The 15,218-nt window shown below is 49.0% G+C and overlaps 1 protein-coding gene across 1 annotated transcript in view; it reads right to left on the reverse strand.

Moving 5' to 3' along the window:
• Positions 1-474: 474 nt before the first annotated feature.
• The window catches only part of CSPG4 (chondroitin sulfate proteoglycan 4), a 372,985-nt gene continuing 358,241 nt past the window's right edge, over positions 475-15,218 (reverse strand). Inside the window, exon 10 of the mRNA XM_069624563.1 lies at positions 475-10,505. Coding sequence (XP_069480664.1) covers positions 8,554-10,505 — 1,952 coding nt within the window. The 3' untranslated portion in view covers positions 475-8,553. The remainder of the gene's footprint in view (positions 10,506-15,218) is intronic.

Below are 15,218 nucleotides of genomic sequence, written 5' to 3' on the forward strand. Positions count from 1 at the left end.
GCGGACAAGCCTACCACGCATTGAATCATAGCAACAACAAGCATGTTTGGCGCTCATCAGCCCACGGCCGAGGACTTGCCTCACAGCCCAGCTATGAATGCCACCGATTCTTTCTTCCTTCCTGCCTCCATGGCCCCAGTGCTGCTCAGACCATCACTGGCCTTAAATCCTCACATCAACTCCACCCTGTGCTTTTCAGTGTAATTCCTACTTCATTGAGTGTTAGGCTTCTAGATCCTCACCTGCGTAACCATTGTTTTACAGGACGTGCCATCATTTGTCCATGGTATCTAACCAGGGCTTCATCCCAAAGGCTGGATGAGGGATTCACAATTCAATACAAGGCTGAATTATGGTTTTGTCGGAAGATGTGAGCCTGAGCCTGGCGCTTGAGCTTCATTGGCCAGACCAATAGCGTCCGAAGGCACTTCTAGCTAAATACAGAGGGGCAACGAGTAACGCAAGGCAATCAAGGGGAGTTTCCAAAAGCTCTTTTATTATAAATTATCCAAAGGTATTGTACATGGGAGGCAGACAAAGACAGAAAAGAGCAGTACAAACACTTACAATGCCATAGCTAATTTTCCAGGGGCTGAAACCCCCCAGAGACCTAGCTGAGAAATCCTCTGCCCTGATAGTGGCAGAGCAGATAGAATAGTGCACAGAGTGACGTGACGGAGCAGGCTTAAAGACTAAGCATCGCCCAATGATGTGCTCGCTCCAGCGAGTCTACCCTATAAGCAAGGTCTAACCACTAAGGGGACATACATGTTCAAAACAAACTGTTCATGATGTCAGAATTTTGCGTTTCCTTGACCCAGTCTGGATTCCTTGAACTCCCCTGAGAATTGTCCATGCCTGAGTGAGACGTTGCGCTCTGGCAGCTAGGTTGCTGAATGTGGAACAAAGGGACTTGAATTCTCATTCCCCTGTCTCCATTTGATTAAGTTCTCTTACATTTGGAAAATAAATGCATCTCCCTGTACCTTAGTTCACTTATCTGCCAAAAATTGGGAGAGCTTTCGAACAGGTCAACCATAAATGTTAAGCTCCATATACACAAAGGGCCGGTTACATTTTGTTGGGGAAGACCTGCATATCTGAGCCAGCTAACAGAGCATCAGTTTTCATAACACTTATCAGATTTGCCGTTGACTATATCAGGCTCCAAAGCTTAATAACCCTGTGCTAATAATCGACAATCCTGAAAGCAACTCGGTTGCAAAACTGACCCCTTCAACATATTTAGAAAGCACTACATAGCTAATGGAGCAGGTTAGTCAAGGAATCCAGACTGGGAGCAGAAGAGCAAAGGGAAGACCGCCAGACATGCAACAGTGTTTTGCAGTGTTCATATCCCCTTTTAGGATCCATACGCAAATTTAACCTGAGACTTGGTTACCATGAAAGTCCTAAAGATCAGCACAAATCCCGAAAGGTACTGTGATGTGATAGAACAGACTGGGTACCTGTTTTTGAAATAGGTGTTTTCCCTGTGATTGCTGGTGGCCATGTTCTGATCCTCAATTTTGTTTGGGAGTTGTTCCTCTTGAACTTGCGTGTACAACTCAAACACAAGGTGTAGGTATCACGTATGGATCCTCCTTTGCCAGTCCCGCACGAGAATAGCGCTGCAGATGAGTCGTGCCATTGGTTGTACTCGTCTTTGTGGTAAATGGCACAATACAGTATTGCAAAGCTGCGTTGATGGTGTGATGTTGTTGTACCGTTGCTTCGAGGCTAACACAATGCTTCAAGGAATTGGGGGGAAAGACTGCGCAAGATGGGGGTGCAGGGGAACCTAATAGTCCCAAAGGCAAATGTTAACCTCCACGTTTTCTAGTTTGTTCACAAACGAGTAATCTGATTGGGATTAGCATAATTGACCTAAAAACATTTCACCTAAAACATTTCATAGAATTGTTTTGACCTTTTTTCGGTCAAATGTAATTAAATATATATATATGTGGGTGGGTAAGGGTATACATTAGGTTGAGAGGAGGTGGGGGGTTTGCAGAGGGTCTCCCCCTCACTTCAGACCGAACGAAATGTCAAACAAATTTGATCGAATGTGATTAAGTCAAATGTTTTAGGTCTAATAGACCAAAACATCCGATTTGCAAGGACAATTAGTTATTGGAGGGGGTAATCACAGCAGGGAAAGAAAAGTAAGAAGCCTGACGATCCTCCTGCCGGCTCAACCAGAGGAGAGAAGACGCTGCTTTAGTTCATCGAAGGAGCTATGCAGATATAGCTCACTGGCATCAGTTTCATGATCCTCTCGAGAAAGCAGGAACGGGAAACAGATGTGTGTCAATCATGCATTACCATTAGCTAGCTCTGAGTTACATGCATTAGGATGTGCAACATGGAGGAACATGCTTGGCACATAAGGAATACAGCCGTGCCAATGGCAGACACTCTCAGTTCCCCCCACATGATGATCCCAGGTGCAAAACAGTGCTACGGTCAATAAGGGCCTGAGGAAAGGGGTTGCGGAAGGGGACTGGAGCATGTCCCCAGTCACTTGGATCTGCGTGGGTGGTCTCTCTAGAATAGCTTCAGTATATACACAGAAGAAAGACCACAGTACTACAAAGTCTACGTTACCATTGACAGAACACACAAAAGGGAGGGTCCAGGTCATTGCATAGAGTGGTAACGCATGTGTTTAGGAGTATGGCATTTGTGGACAGGTGCCATTTCTGACACAATGCAGTGCCAACACAGATGCATGCTATGCTTCAGGAGTCCATGATTGGTGCAGCTGCTGGCCGAACTCCAGGAATAATTTCTTGTTAACAATTAAAAGCGGACAAACCATATTGATTAGCCTGAGGTCTGCATGCAGCCCATGAGTTTGCAGCAATGTTAAGTGCTTGTGGTACTCATGAGATTCCAACAATAGGAACCACTCAGATTAAGGTCAGTGAGAATGGGAGTGAGGGCCGGCCTTAGCTCCTGTAGCCCAAAACAATGTGGGGCCACTTCCCCCCGACCCCTGCATTTCCCTGGTTAAGGAACGGGGAGGAGTGGCACTGGATTGGGCGCCTAGCCCTATTAAAGTGCTGAACTCACCGCTCCCTTGCTGGAGTGGAGAGTTATTCGCTTAACTAGGGCGCCAATGCTAAAGCAGCATGAGGCAACCTTCCAAAGGCTGACACATTGCTGGCTTAGCATCTGTGCCCTATTGAAGTGATTAACTCCAGCTTCCGTGCTGGAGCGGGGGGTTAATCACTTCAATAGGGCAATAGGGCGCTGATGCTGGTTTAGCATCAGCACCCTATTGAAAGGAAATGTGCCCCGGTCTCGATTGGGGTGCATTTCCTTTTAATAGGGCATGTTTACCCACCACCCCAGCTTGGGGAAGCCCTTGAAAGACTCCTGCAACTGGCATGGCAGGAGGCTAATGTGGCACCCTAGGCAACCGCCCAGGTCGCCCGGGCCTGAAGCAATAGGTATTGTTTGGCTTTAAGGCAGTGTGTGTGTAGCACCTACGAGTTTGCTCTAATCAGCAATGCTTGGCTTCAAAGCATTGAGTGTTGAACATAGGAGGTGGCAACAATAGCAGTCCCTAGACATAGGGCAGTGAGTGTGAAATCCATGATGTTGCCGCCTCAGCGGGGCTTAGCGTTTAGACAAGAATGGTGGAACCAATGAGGATGCAGCATCGGCTCTGCTTCGCTTTACGACAGTGAATGTGGAAGCTGTGAGGCTGCAGAAACCGCTGTGCTTAGCTTTGTGGTGGTGAGTATGGCACGCGTGCGGTTGCAGTGATCGGCAGTGCTTCGTTTGATGGCAGTGAGTGTGGAATCCATGAGGCTGCAGCGGATGCAGGTGTTTGGCTTGAAGACAATAAGTGTGACATTCATGTGGCTGCATCTGTGGAGAAGGCTCTCAGGGAGTCTAGGACCCACAAGAGAATATCCATGTTCATATGCGGGGTCAGTGAGCATAAGGTCTTTCAGGCTGTGATATTGTGGTAGGGCTCAGAGGTGAGGAGATGAATGATGGCAAGACTTGGTCACAGCAATGGCGAGAACTCAGCTTAGAGCAGTACGTTTGAGACTAGCGGGGCAAGTGAAAGGCTGCTGCTCAGGGCAGTGCTATATGAATTGGTCAACAGATGAGTCATTACCGAATTTCTAATGTTGTAAATTGAGGTTGTGGGACTACAGTCCTGTTGAACTTGTGTCTCGAAAGGAAAGTATGGTAGCTACGATGACATGTTTCAGACACACCAGGCTTTGCTGATGGTCTGTCTCACTGCCAGTGTGTCTCCTGCACCTTTCAACGGAAAATGTGTGCTACATAGCGCCCTGCACTGTCTTGAACTGTGGGGGGTTACTGGAGCACCCATTGTGGTGATGACTTCACCTTCTGTCCATGCAGAGGAAAAGAAGAGTCTTGCTCTTGACTATATACAAAGCTGTGTGATGAGTCAAAAACCAAACGTAGTTTATTCTAACGCCCCCCCTTGTTAATCCCAATAAACTCTGCTTGCTGTTGCCCCCTCCCCTTCAAACACCTGCTCCTTCCTTGCTTCATCACTCTCTTGACCTGTCACTGGTGTCCGTTGCCAGTGTTTTGGTGTAACCTTCCTCCTTGCCCCTTACCCCCCTTTTCACCTTGCGGCTGCTTTAAATTATTTGTAACTAAGTTATGGCCATGTGAGATCAGCCCGTTTCACTACTCAGGGAAACAAGAGAGTAGGGCCCTATTTTAACTTCATTGCTTCTTACATTGTTGATATGATATCATATGAAGAATCATTTATAACGCGCCTGTACACAAGGGTTTCTAGGCGCGACAAGGCAAGGTAGGGAAGACAGAGGCAGGACAAGAAAATATCTCACTAGGCCATGTCTCATTCATATCGTCCTTGAGTCTATTTATTTCTTAATTTTTACATTTATAAAGCGCACATGCAGTCCGTCATTCAGATCAAATAGTTGCTTCAGGTTGCATGTATGTCTTTGTTCTTGGGGGATATTTAGATGTTGGGGGATGGGGGTTCCTCTGTGTCAATGATGTCCTGCTTTTCATCAGTTGCCCACAACTGTCAATGGTGGTCATTTTGTGGTTATCGGGCCATAAAAAAAATGCCGGAAGCGCGTTTACTGCACATTCGGCGAAAAGAAAACCCTGAATCCCATTACACTGAATAAGAGGAGCGGAGGTTGCGGGCGTTTCCCCCGCTACCCTTGTTCAGTGTAATGGGCTCAGGTGTTGCTGGGGTGTTCCCCGCCGCTTCCAATACATGGATAGGAGGGCACGATAAAGTAAAAAAAATTAAAATAACAAAATAAAAAAGGACCCTGCTGCGCCAGCTCCGACCCACGTTAATGGAAGGGCACTGACAATGCACAGATAAAGGGGAGTGGGCAGCACACGCAGAAGCGCGGCAGCGAAAGGTAAGTAGCGGAAAAGGGGAGGCGGGCAAAAGCGATTTTTGGGATCAATGCCCCTCGCTGTTTTTGTATTCAGCTTTTTTTTGTAGACATTTTCAGCGGCACAATGACTACATAGATCTATTTTTTGTGGGTTCTCCGGTTCAGTAATAATGACTGTAAAAGTGCCAGTACAGTTTAAGTGCCAGTTTTCCTGGCAGTTTTACTGATACATGAGATGGTCTTTAATGTGTCAGTGGCAGTCGAGCGGGCGGATTTCCCCTCCCAGCCCGAACCTGACCTATGCGACTGCAGAACCACCAGCATGTGTTTTCATGCTGGCAGAAATGGAATGGATTACTATTGAATCTGGATCAAATTGCTAACTGGTAGACGCAGGCGGACTCCTTAGGAATCTGTTTTAAATACCTCCCTCATTTGTTAATTGCTGGAGGCATTAACACTTTTTCACAAATGGCAAACGGCAAAGTTAAACATTGCATGGAGGAGTCCTTAGCACTAAGTGCAGTTGCAAGTGCTCCACCCTGTGCAGTTTACTTGTGGGATTAAAATGACCCGCACACAATCCTCTCTTGCACGCTATGATTGCAGAAAATACCCTGGGAATAACACTCATCTGTGATAAGACATATATGTTGACCGGATTTATACCGGGGATTTGAAATTGCCACAGATTCACGTTAGTGCGCGGTTCGTACCATACTGCTGGTGGTGGGCGCCATTGTGCACGACTGCAACAGCCGCCAGACTGCGTCCCTCGCCCTTCCAGGAACATGTATGTGCTTGACTATGAATCTATTGGCCGCATTGCATTGGGTGCTGCAGGTGGTTTTTTGCTTGCTGCCTGGTGGCGCTCCTGCCTGGCCGGGCAGTGCCATATCTCGGCCCTCTTAGTTGTCTGTGGAAGCCTAAAGCATAGCAGGATATGTACAGAGCGACAGGGTATTCAGGTGAGGCAGGGGCCCCCAACGTTATCCCAGAATTCTGCAGTCTCGTTGAACAACGATTGTGGATGCCACCAGTTAGGCCTTCATGGCCGAGCTGGACCAATGGGTGGTGCTTGCGTCCATTTTGTCCACCATGAAAGTCTAGTTCAGTCGCCGTGGCACGTGGATTAATCTCTAAAATGGAAAGAGGAGGAGGAGCCTCTCCCCCCATTCAAGGTGGGACACCCATGCTACTGGGTTTAAAAAGAGGTTGTATGGGAGGTTATGTCGGTTGGTCACTGCTGTTGAGTGGAAAGAAAGGTGGCTACACAGTGGAGAGCCTTTTGGGAGGTAGCTACGGTCCCAACTTTCCTGACTACGGGTCCTATAGCCCCTGGGCCTAATGCCATAAACTCGCAGGACACTGACAAGGCGATGCTGCAAAATGGCGGGAGGGAGCTGGGTTCCCAACATGAAGCATTAGAACTAAACTCAGTGCATGTGGAGAGCAAGTCCTTAAAGAGACACATTAAGGGGCTGCACTTCCAGACGAGTGTGCATGCACCCACTTTGGATGTTTATACACATGCATAGCCTGTGTGGTTGCCATACTGGAAAGGGCAGAGTCTAGTTTCAGTGAGTGTGGTAAATAATGTGGTTGTAATACGTCCAGTGTGGTAGATGTCGTAATCAATGTGGTTGTATGTGTTAGGACCTTTGTGCTAGCAGATTTGTAAAGAGCTCGGCTAGATGTCAGTCTATATCGGAACCAATGTGGTTGCAGTCCTGGCAAGAGCTCATGCTGCTGTCGGTGAGTGTGCTTGGGATACTAGTCAATGCTCAGGTTGCTGTAGTTGAGCGCGGACACCAATGCTGTGTTCCGGGGTGTTGCTCGTCTGGGCATGTGTAAACGTGGAGGCCATGTGGTTTGAAGTAATGGACATTTCGCAATATTACATCATTAAACCCTTGAGGTGGTGTCGGTGAGGGAAACAAATGTTTCTCTTTGCCGAGCATGGAGGCTTCTGTTTGACCATCATGTGTGTACAATGGGGAACATATGGTTGAAAGCGATGATGTAAGTTGAATCAGTGTTTGATCGGCCTGCGTCAATGGAACTGATACATCTTGGTTGCCCATCGAGTGCGTTGGACCACCTTCGACGGAAAGGAATAAATACTGTAGGTTGAAGATCAACACCTTTGTGTAAGATCGCCCAACGTTGCTAGGGACCATCTGGAAATATGCGTGCCTTGTACATAAATGGCTACCACACAGCCAGCAGATGTATCATAATATCTCCCTTGTCTTCCCATAAATACATCACAACATTATCCTGCAATCCCAGTTCCGAGACCCTTCATCGTGTTGGGTCCCATTGTTTGCAATCAGCTATGTGAGCATCTGGGTAGAGTGTCACATTTTGAACCTGAAATTCTGGGCGGCTCACTGTACTAATTTACTGTGTTCGGGTTGAGGGCCTCAAGAGGGCCATGGCAAGAATGTCCGGTCCTGGGCACATTTACAGACTGCGATGCCAACACTGTGCAGCATAATCTGGTGGTACACAGTCACTGGCATACAGCAAGCCAAGGACCCAAGGAACATTGCTTTGACCTGCTGCGTACCATCTGCACCGTCCCAGGTCAATGTACCCCTTGATTTGCATGCCCTGGTGCTTATTTTCTTGAAAAGCTTCTTTGCAGCACACTCATTTTAAGATTTCACACTTAATTTTTGCAGAACACCAAAATGATTGACTTCCTAGGCATTCGCGGCCCTCTCTCTTCATTAGAGAATACATGACAGGGTAGGACAAGAATAGGTTGCAGCAGTCTCGTGTGTTAATATTAAATTTACGAGACCCTTGATCTCAGTTGGGTCACGGTAGGTAAAAACCCAGTACTGACAACAGGATGTGCTAAACCTTGGACTGTCTGTGTTTAGTTCATAGCACTACAGCTGCCACTCGTTATCCATTCGTTGATCCCATGCCTCCCCCAAGTAAAAACAAAAACTGGAGAGAGAGAGAGAGGAAGAGTTTTGCAGCAGTTGCATGTTCCCTTCACCAAGGGAGACATGGGGTAAGTGGGTACTGGACCCTGTCTTTGCTGACAGCAGTGTGGAGGATAACGGGACAGACATTGGAAGTGCCCTGTATGGCGGAGGTCCCACTGCAGAAAGGGTAGTCTTGTCTTCTGGGTGTGCCTCTGGTCTTAGACCCAGTACTGGCTGTTTTTTAGGGCAGGGTTTGATGTCCTGCAGGATTGCAGCAGCTCAGGGTCTGCCTGCCCACCTGTCTCCATTGGCCTGGAAGCCGATGACTCCTGCCCTTTGGACTCCAGTGGCTTCATGGTGCTTAGGGGAATAGCTTGGTTTGGATCCGTCTTCCTGAAGGTCTCGTGGTCTGTAGTGCCATTGCTGGGCTTGAACGACGTCCCCTGGACATGATGTTTCCCGGTCTTGTTCCTCCTGATGAGATAGTACAGCAGGAGGAGACCCAGAGCAGACAGGAGGATAATCAGGCAGACAGGCAAGATGATGGTGAACATGTTGGCTTCAATGAAGCTGAGAAATGAGGTTCTTTGCATGGGCACTGTGTTGGTAGGTGATTTACTTTGCTGAATGGTTGTGGAAATGCTGGCCTCTGTGCTGTTGGCCATGAGACTGTCTTCTGAAACCTGGTTCCAAGGGGCTATTGTCATTACAAAAGGCTCAACATATAGCCTGGTGCTTGCCTCGGGTGCCCGGGGGAATTGGAGCAGTTTGGCATGGTAGGTTACAGCTGGATCATACATCCTGGTCGTAAACTTCACTGTTGCAGTGGCAGGGGGAACGCCCTTGGCTGCCAGCTCCAGTTGGAAGCTGTCACTCTGCAAGGGGACCCCGTCTCTCAATTCCTGAAGCACCTCAAGACCGATGAGCCCTTGTTCCAGTTCTCTTTGGGTGAAGATGTCTGCTGACATTGGTTGAGTTTCTCCACTCTCCAAGACTTTCACAAACAGGCTGCTCTTGGGCGCTCTGAGCACTTTGAAGGTAGGGACACTGTTGGTCTTGTTGGCCAGCTCACTCGCATCCAAGATGTCAGTGTCTATGAGGACAGTAGTTCCTCTAGGCAATACAATCCCACGCTGAATGCGGACCACAGGTTTAACGGAAATAGAAACAACACCTGGGGCATTGGCTCCCCCGGACGTTGCAACAAATGAGAACTCGTCCCGTGAGGATGACAAATCTTTGAAGGCAAAGGACAATTCCCCCTTGTCGACCTGAATTTGAGAGAACTCTTGCACCTCCTGGTGGTTGACCATCAACTGTCCAAACTCTGGTGCTCTTGTTATCCTGTAAATAATGTTCTGCTCTTCTCCGTCTGAGATGGCTAAGAGATGATCTTGAGTCAGAGTTGTCTGGTTCTGGTCCTGACGCATCTCCACTGGTTTCTTATTTGTCACAGACAGAATAGCGGGCAAGACCTGAACTTCCAGAGAGGTGAGGATGGGTATGTGATATCCATCTGAGATGCTGAGGTTGAAGGCATCTGAGACCCTGCTTCCAGTCACGATGAACATTAGCCGGCCTTTGCTGATGTCTTCCTGGGTGAACTGGAGGATGGGCACTGCCCTGTTGTCTGCGTGCGCCAAGAAGCCATTGGTCGGTCCCTCGAGGATAGTGTACTCAATCTCATCGGGGGTGCTGTCGAGGTCGATCACATTCAGGTGATCCGTGGTAAGTGTCACCGCTGAGCCTTGGCGTGTTTGCAGGCTGGGGGTTTGTGTCAGAAGCTGGGGTGAGTGCTCATTCACATCCATCACGGTAATGTTGAAAGACTCAGAGATGACAATGGTCCCCTCGTCCTGCGGAGGTCCGCTGAAAGAGTGGTCTGTGGCCCAAACCCAGGCTGTAAACTGGAAACTATCCATCTCGGCACCAGAGCCATTGTGTACGTATTCTAGACTGCCACTCTGTAGATCCGACTGAAGGAAATAAGGGCGATGTTCTCCTATGGGTCGACTGGACACAGATAGCTGTCCGTGGGTAGGGAATCCCCTCAGCAGAAACATCACGTCATAGCTCGATCTATTGGATTCTGTGAGGCTGGCTAGCAAGTTGGTGGCATCAAGGGAGGACCTGTTGATTGTTGCGCTGCGGGATTCTGCAATAGTAAGACCTGGAAGAGAAGAAACAAATGTGACGTTACTTAATGATAGGACCAATACATCAGACCAACAGGAAGCAGGACTCTAACGCAGCAACAAAAGAAAATGGTGGCACAACAAATTTTAATTTGCATAGCGGTTTATGAAGAACTGCTTCGAATGCGAAGACCTCTAGCGCAGCATATACAAAGGATCGACTCTTCATGATTTGCCGTCTCCATGATATGCAGGACGCAGTGGCTTCTACAACATGCCGTCAGAGACGTGCTTCAAATTGAATATTTCTTAACGAAGGTTGAACATTGCACAAGACATCCCCAAAAGACTACTGTTTTTTTTTCAGCCTAAATGTCTATAAAGGTCAAAAATATGTACTTTGCATTTGGTGTCTGTGGTCTGTGCCGAGGGTTTGCATTTGAAGGAGGTACGGCCTACTACTGGGAATCACCAGAAACGAAAAACTTGAACGCTGATGGGCTACGTAAATATCAGCAGCCGATTGCTTCGATGAGGGGTCGAGGGCTAAACGGGTCTCTTGGCAATAACACCTGTGCACTACTTGAGGGAAAAGCCACCTGTAATTATTTCCTGAAATCTGAATGTGAGGCGGCAAAGGTGGCGATGAAGCACCCCGTTGCGTCCCGTAGCTAGATCCGCACTCAATAAATACCGTAATAACCATAAATAAGAGATTGACAGAAAAGGTGGACTCAGAAGGAAACAGGCGATTGGTTGGGGTGGATAACCCCGAGGAGCAATGCGACCATGTTTAGGTATTGTAGACTGCCGTGTAGGAGAGGGATCTTAAAGGATAGCAAATCAATGACCTGAGAGCTTCCAAGGATTGAGATAAGGCTGTGCTTAGAGTAAGGTCGGAGCAGACGCGGAGAAACAGACGAAGCAAATCCTTCAGTGCTCTCTCGCTCCCATTCCAAATGATTCCCTATTGAGTGCAGGCACTCCAAACTAGAGTGTGTGCACCAGACTGCAGAGGACAGCATTCTGCTCACATCCTGGGCTCTCTGACCAACGTTCATGTGCCAGGAAATAACTTGGGGAGGAAACTACAGTGCAGTGGCAGCCACAATGTTTGCTATGGAGGCCGCCATTGCTGTTCCTCATAGCGGAGGTCGCTACAGGTTCGCTGCATGCAGTGGCGGAAGGCCATGGAGCTCGGGATCCGCAGAGGTTCCGTTCCGTTGGCTTGTTGACCACAGCGCAGAGTGAGTGATGAAAATCGGAGCAAAAAAGTCTCACCCCATCGATGCAGTAGCCATTGATCAGGCAGATTCACCTCGATTATCCAGGCTCAGCGGAATGAAGCCATCAGTCTCCTATCCCAGCATGGCTAGACCTGCCTTCTCAGGGTTTTTAGAATGGTATTATTTAACAGTTTACATGGAGAACCACATGGGTTTTCATACATATTGCCATAGTTATTTATCTTGTGACCTCGTATTTGTGGTCATTTGTTTATGAAACCAGTAGCATTGCAGTGCTATGTTGCATCATATTTTATGTAAAACATTGAGGTAACCATGGGTGGCACCTTGAAGATTAACATTAGACCACATGCAAATGTATGTAGGTTAACCCCTCACAAAAATTCTTGAGGAGGCTGATGTGGGCAGCCATTTTAGAATGAATCATTGCCACTCACAGCATCTTTGACATGGTGGCAAAAATAGGTTGATGACTGGAAGTCTGACATTGCTTAACTGAGTCTCTCTCTCTCGCTCTCTCTCGCTCGCTCTCTCTCTCTCGCTCTCTCTCTCTCTGTGTATTTGCATTACTTTGTAAATGTCGCTGCTGAGTGGCGAAGATTCATTTTAAAATGGCTCCTCGTAGCCTCCTGTGGGAGTGGATCTGAGCGTGCAGTGCGGGAGCTTATTTAGATATCTACACGTGGGCTCGTGCTGTTCTTCCTGCTGCAACCGATGATTACGTCAATGTTTGAAACAGAATATGATGCGTGATTCCACTCCTTAACTAGACAAATGTAAAGTATAAAAAAGGCTATTTGAGCGAAGGGATTTGTTTTCAAATGATACTTTTTTAAGGCTGCTGCTTCTGGAAAACGTAGTAGGTGTGATGGCTGGAAGGTTTTGAATACATGATAAATAGTGGCCTTGACATCTCCTGCCTGTCCCTTGGTGTGATGGCCAAGCTAATAAAAGGAGCAACTGCAGGCACGTGCATGAGAACGGCTGCAGACTCCAACTATGGAACCCCTGCTGTCTATGTCTCTCACTATGGGCCTGCAGGCCTATACCGTGTGATCACCATCCTGCAGGTCCTTGCTGGCCTGGCCCCCCAGAGCAGCCTGGTGCCCTGATCCAGCCCAGGTACCAACCATCCAGGATGCTGTTGGCATCCGAGGTGCTGCGGCACCCAGGCTGTGTCCCGACAGCCTCACAGGGCCCGACCCTGCAACCAAGTAAGTCCGGGTGACCACAGCACGCCAACATGGTGCTGGTCCCCCCTGCACCTGTGAGTCCAGCCGTGTGACCGCCACCGGCCCCACAATAACGGCGACGAAGAGGAGCAAGAGCCCCCGTGATGTGAAAAGAAATGGAGTGGCCACAGCGCAAAGAAGAAATTGAGCTCCCGCCTGGGGGAGAGAGAGTCAAGCTGTCCACCTATGGAAAAGAAGGGAGAGTGAGTGCCCCCTGTGCAAGCTGCAGGCTCAGCCTGAATGTCCCCATGCCGCTGGTGCACCTGGAGTACACCTGAGCGATCTGGCGGCCACGTCTCCAGCGCTCCTTTCATCAGAGCGGATTTGGAGAGACGCAAAGGCCCCCCAGCGATCCCTGGCCCAGCTGGCGGTGAGTGAAGAGAATGAAGTGCGGCAAAACCGTACAAAAAAACATGTAAGAAGCCCCACAGCACAGTGGCAGCCCAGTGATTTCCTGGGCCGCTGGCAGTGAATGTTGTGGGTGTTCCGGCCTCTGGTCTGGTGTTGGAGTTGAAGGAAAATATCCCAGGCCAAGGAGACTGTGAGTTTTTTGATGAGCTCCACGTCGGAGCATAATTAACCACATGTACATGGCCCGCTGCAGACCCCGGTCAGGCGGTGAAACAAAAGTGTGCCTCACCTCGGAGATTTCTGAAGTGTGCCCATCCCTACGGACTCACGCTGCGCCAGTGATTGGTGTAGGCTCTGGGTCGGAGCAGTGAAAGTGAAAGCCCCAGCAAAGAACCCGGGCCCACTGGCATTGATTCAATACGCAGCTCCATGTCGCAGCAAGAGGTGAGCAGAGTGGTCTCAACGCCCAGTCACTTGTGTCACCCCTGCTGGCACCCTAAGTGGCCCTAACACCCCGCCACTAGTGTCGCCCTGTCTGCACTGCAAGTGGCCCTAACATCCTGCCACCAGCGACTCCCTGACCCCAGTGACACCCTGCAACGGTGGTTGCGGGAAAAGGAAGGAGAGAGCAGCACTCCTGCCTGGGGGAGGAGAAGATGTGGCCCAGACACTCTGTCACCTGTGTCTGGCCGGCCAACGTCATGCGGCCCTGGCTCCCACCACCAAGAAGCGGTGCAATGGGCAAGTGAGGGTTGCAGCTCTGCACGAGTGCTTGTCCCACTGCAGTTAAGGGACACTCCTGCCTGGGGGATTGTGGCCAAGAAAAGGGGAGTGAGTAACATGCTGACACCCTTGCCCTGTCAACATCATGTGGTGCAGGCTGGACATCCTGCTAATCCAATCTCGCGGCCTGCCTCAACATCAAGTGACTAAGCAGATGTGGCCAGCCTTTCAACTGTACCATCAATGGACCTGGACCCGTGGTAATGACTATCCTGAATGGACACTGACGCAAGGTGCACTGGTCTCCTGCAGTCCTGCTAGTGCTCGGAAGATACTCAGCAAACATGTGTTTAGATGCTGTGAGCCTGCATATAGATTATATGCTTAAAGTGGTCCCAGTTAAATAGATGTGATGCTGTGCTTCTGTAGTTTGTTGGCATGCTCTAAATGGTGCAGTAGCTAGCAATGGCATCATTCAGTGGTTGAAGTTCCACTTACCCCAGGTTAATAAAGGGTGTTGTAAAATGTGATAGAACTACCACCTTTCCACCGGCGGTTCACCAACCACGACTGTCAGCCGCTGAGTATATTTAGAGTGTGTTAATAGGTTTTATGTCTGCAACTAACTGAGTCTCTATGTATGTGTCAGTGGCACATCCTACTATCTGTCTACCCCATACTTCCCAGTAGTATAAGTATTGTCTTTCTGTAAGGGGGGAAATCATGTGTGCCTCAACAATATTTGTTTTGTTTGTTAGGGAAAAAGAGGAGTGTGATGTGTGACCCTCCCATGCGTATTGCCCTTTTAAGCTGTGTGTTCCTCCCAATATGTAATGCCCTATTAAGATGGGCCATGACTGTGTCATGGCCCAAGCAAGTAAAAGGAGCAACTGCTGGCATGTGCATGAGAACGGCTGCAGACTCCAACTATGGAACTCCTGTTGTCTCCGCCTCTCACTTTGGGCCTGCAGGCCTATACCATGTGATCACAGTCCTGCAGCCCTGGCTTGCAGGCCCACACCATGTGGTGATGGTCCTGCAGGTCTCTGCTGTTCTGGGCCCCCCAGACCAGCCTGGTGCCCTAGGATCAGCCCAGGCGCCCACCATCCAGGATGCTGCTGGCATCCAAGGTGCTCCGGCACCCAGGCAGTGTCCCCGCAGCCTCACAGGGTCCTACCCTGCAACCAACTAAGTT

The sequence above is a fragment of the Ambystoma mexicanum genome, chromosome 11, assembly GCF_040938575.1.
Source record: "Ambystoma mexicanum isolate Mex_15411 chromosome 11, UKY_AmexF1_1, whole genome shotgun sequence".
Taxonomy (NCBI): Eukaryota; Metazoa; Chordata; class Amphibia; order Caudata; family Ambystomatidae; genus Ambystoma; species Ambystoma mexicanum.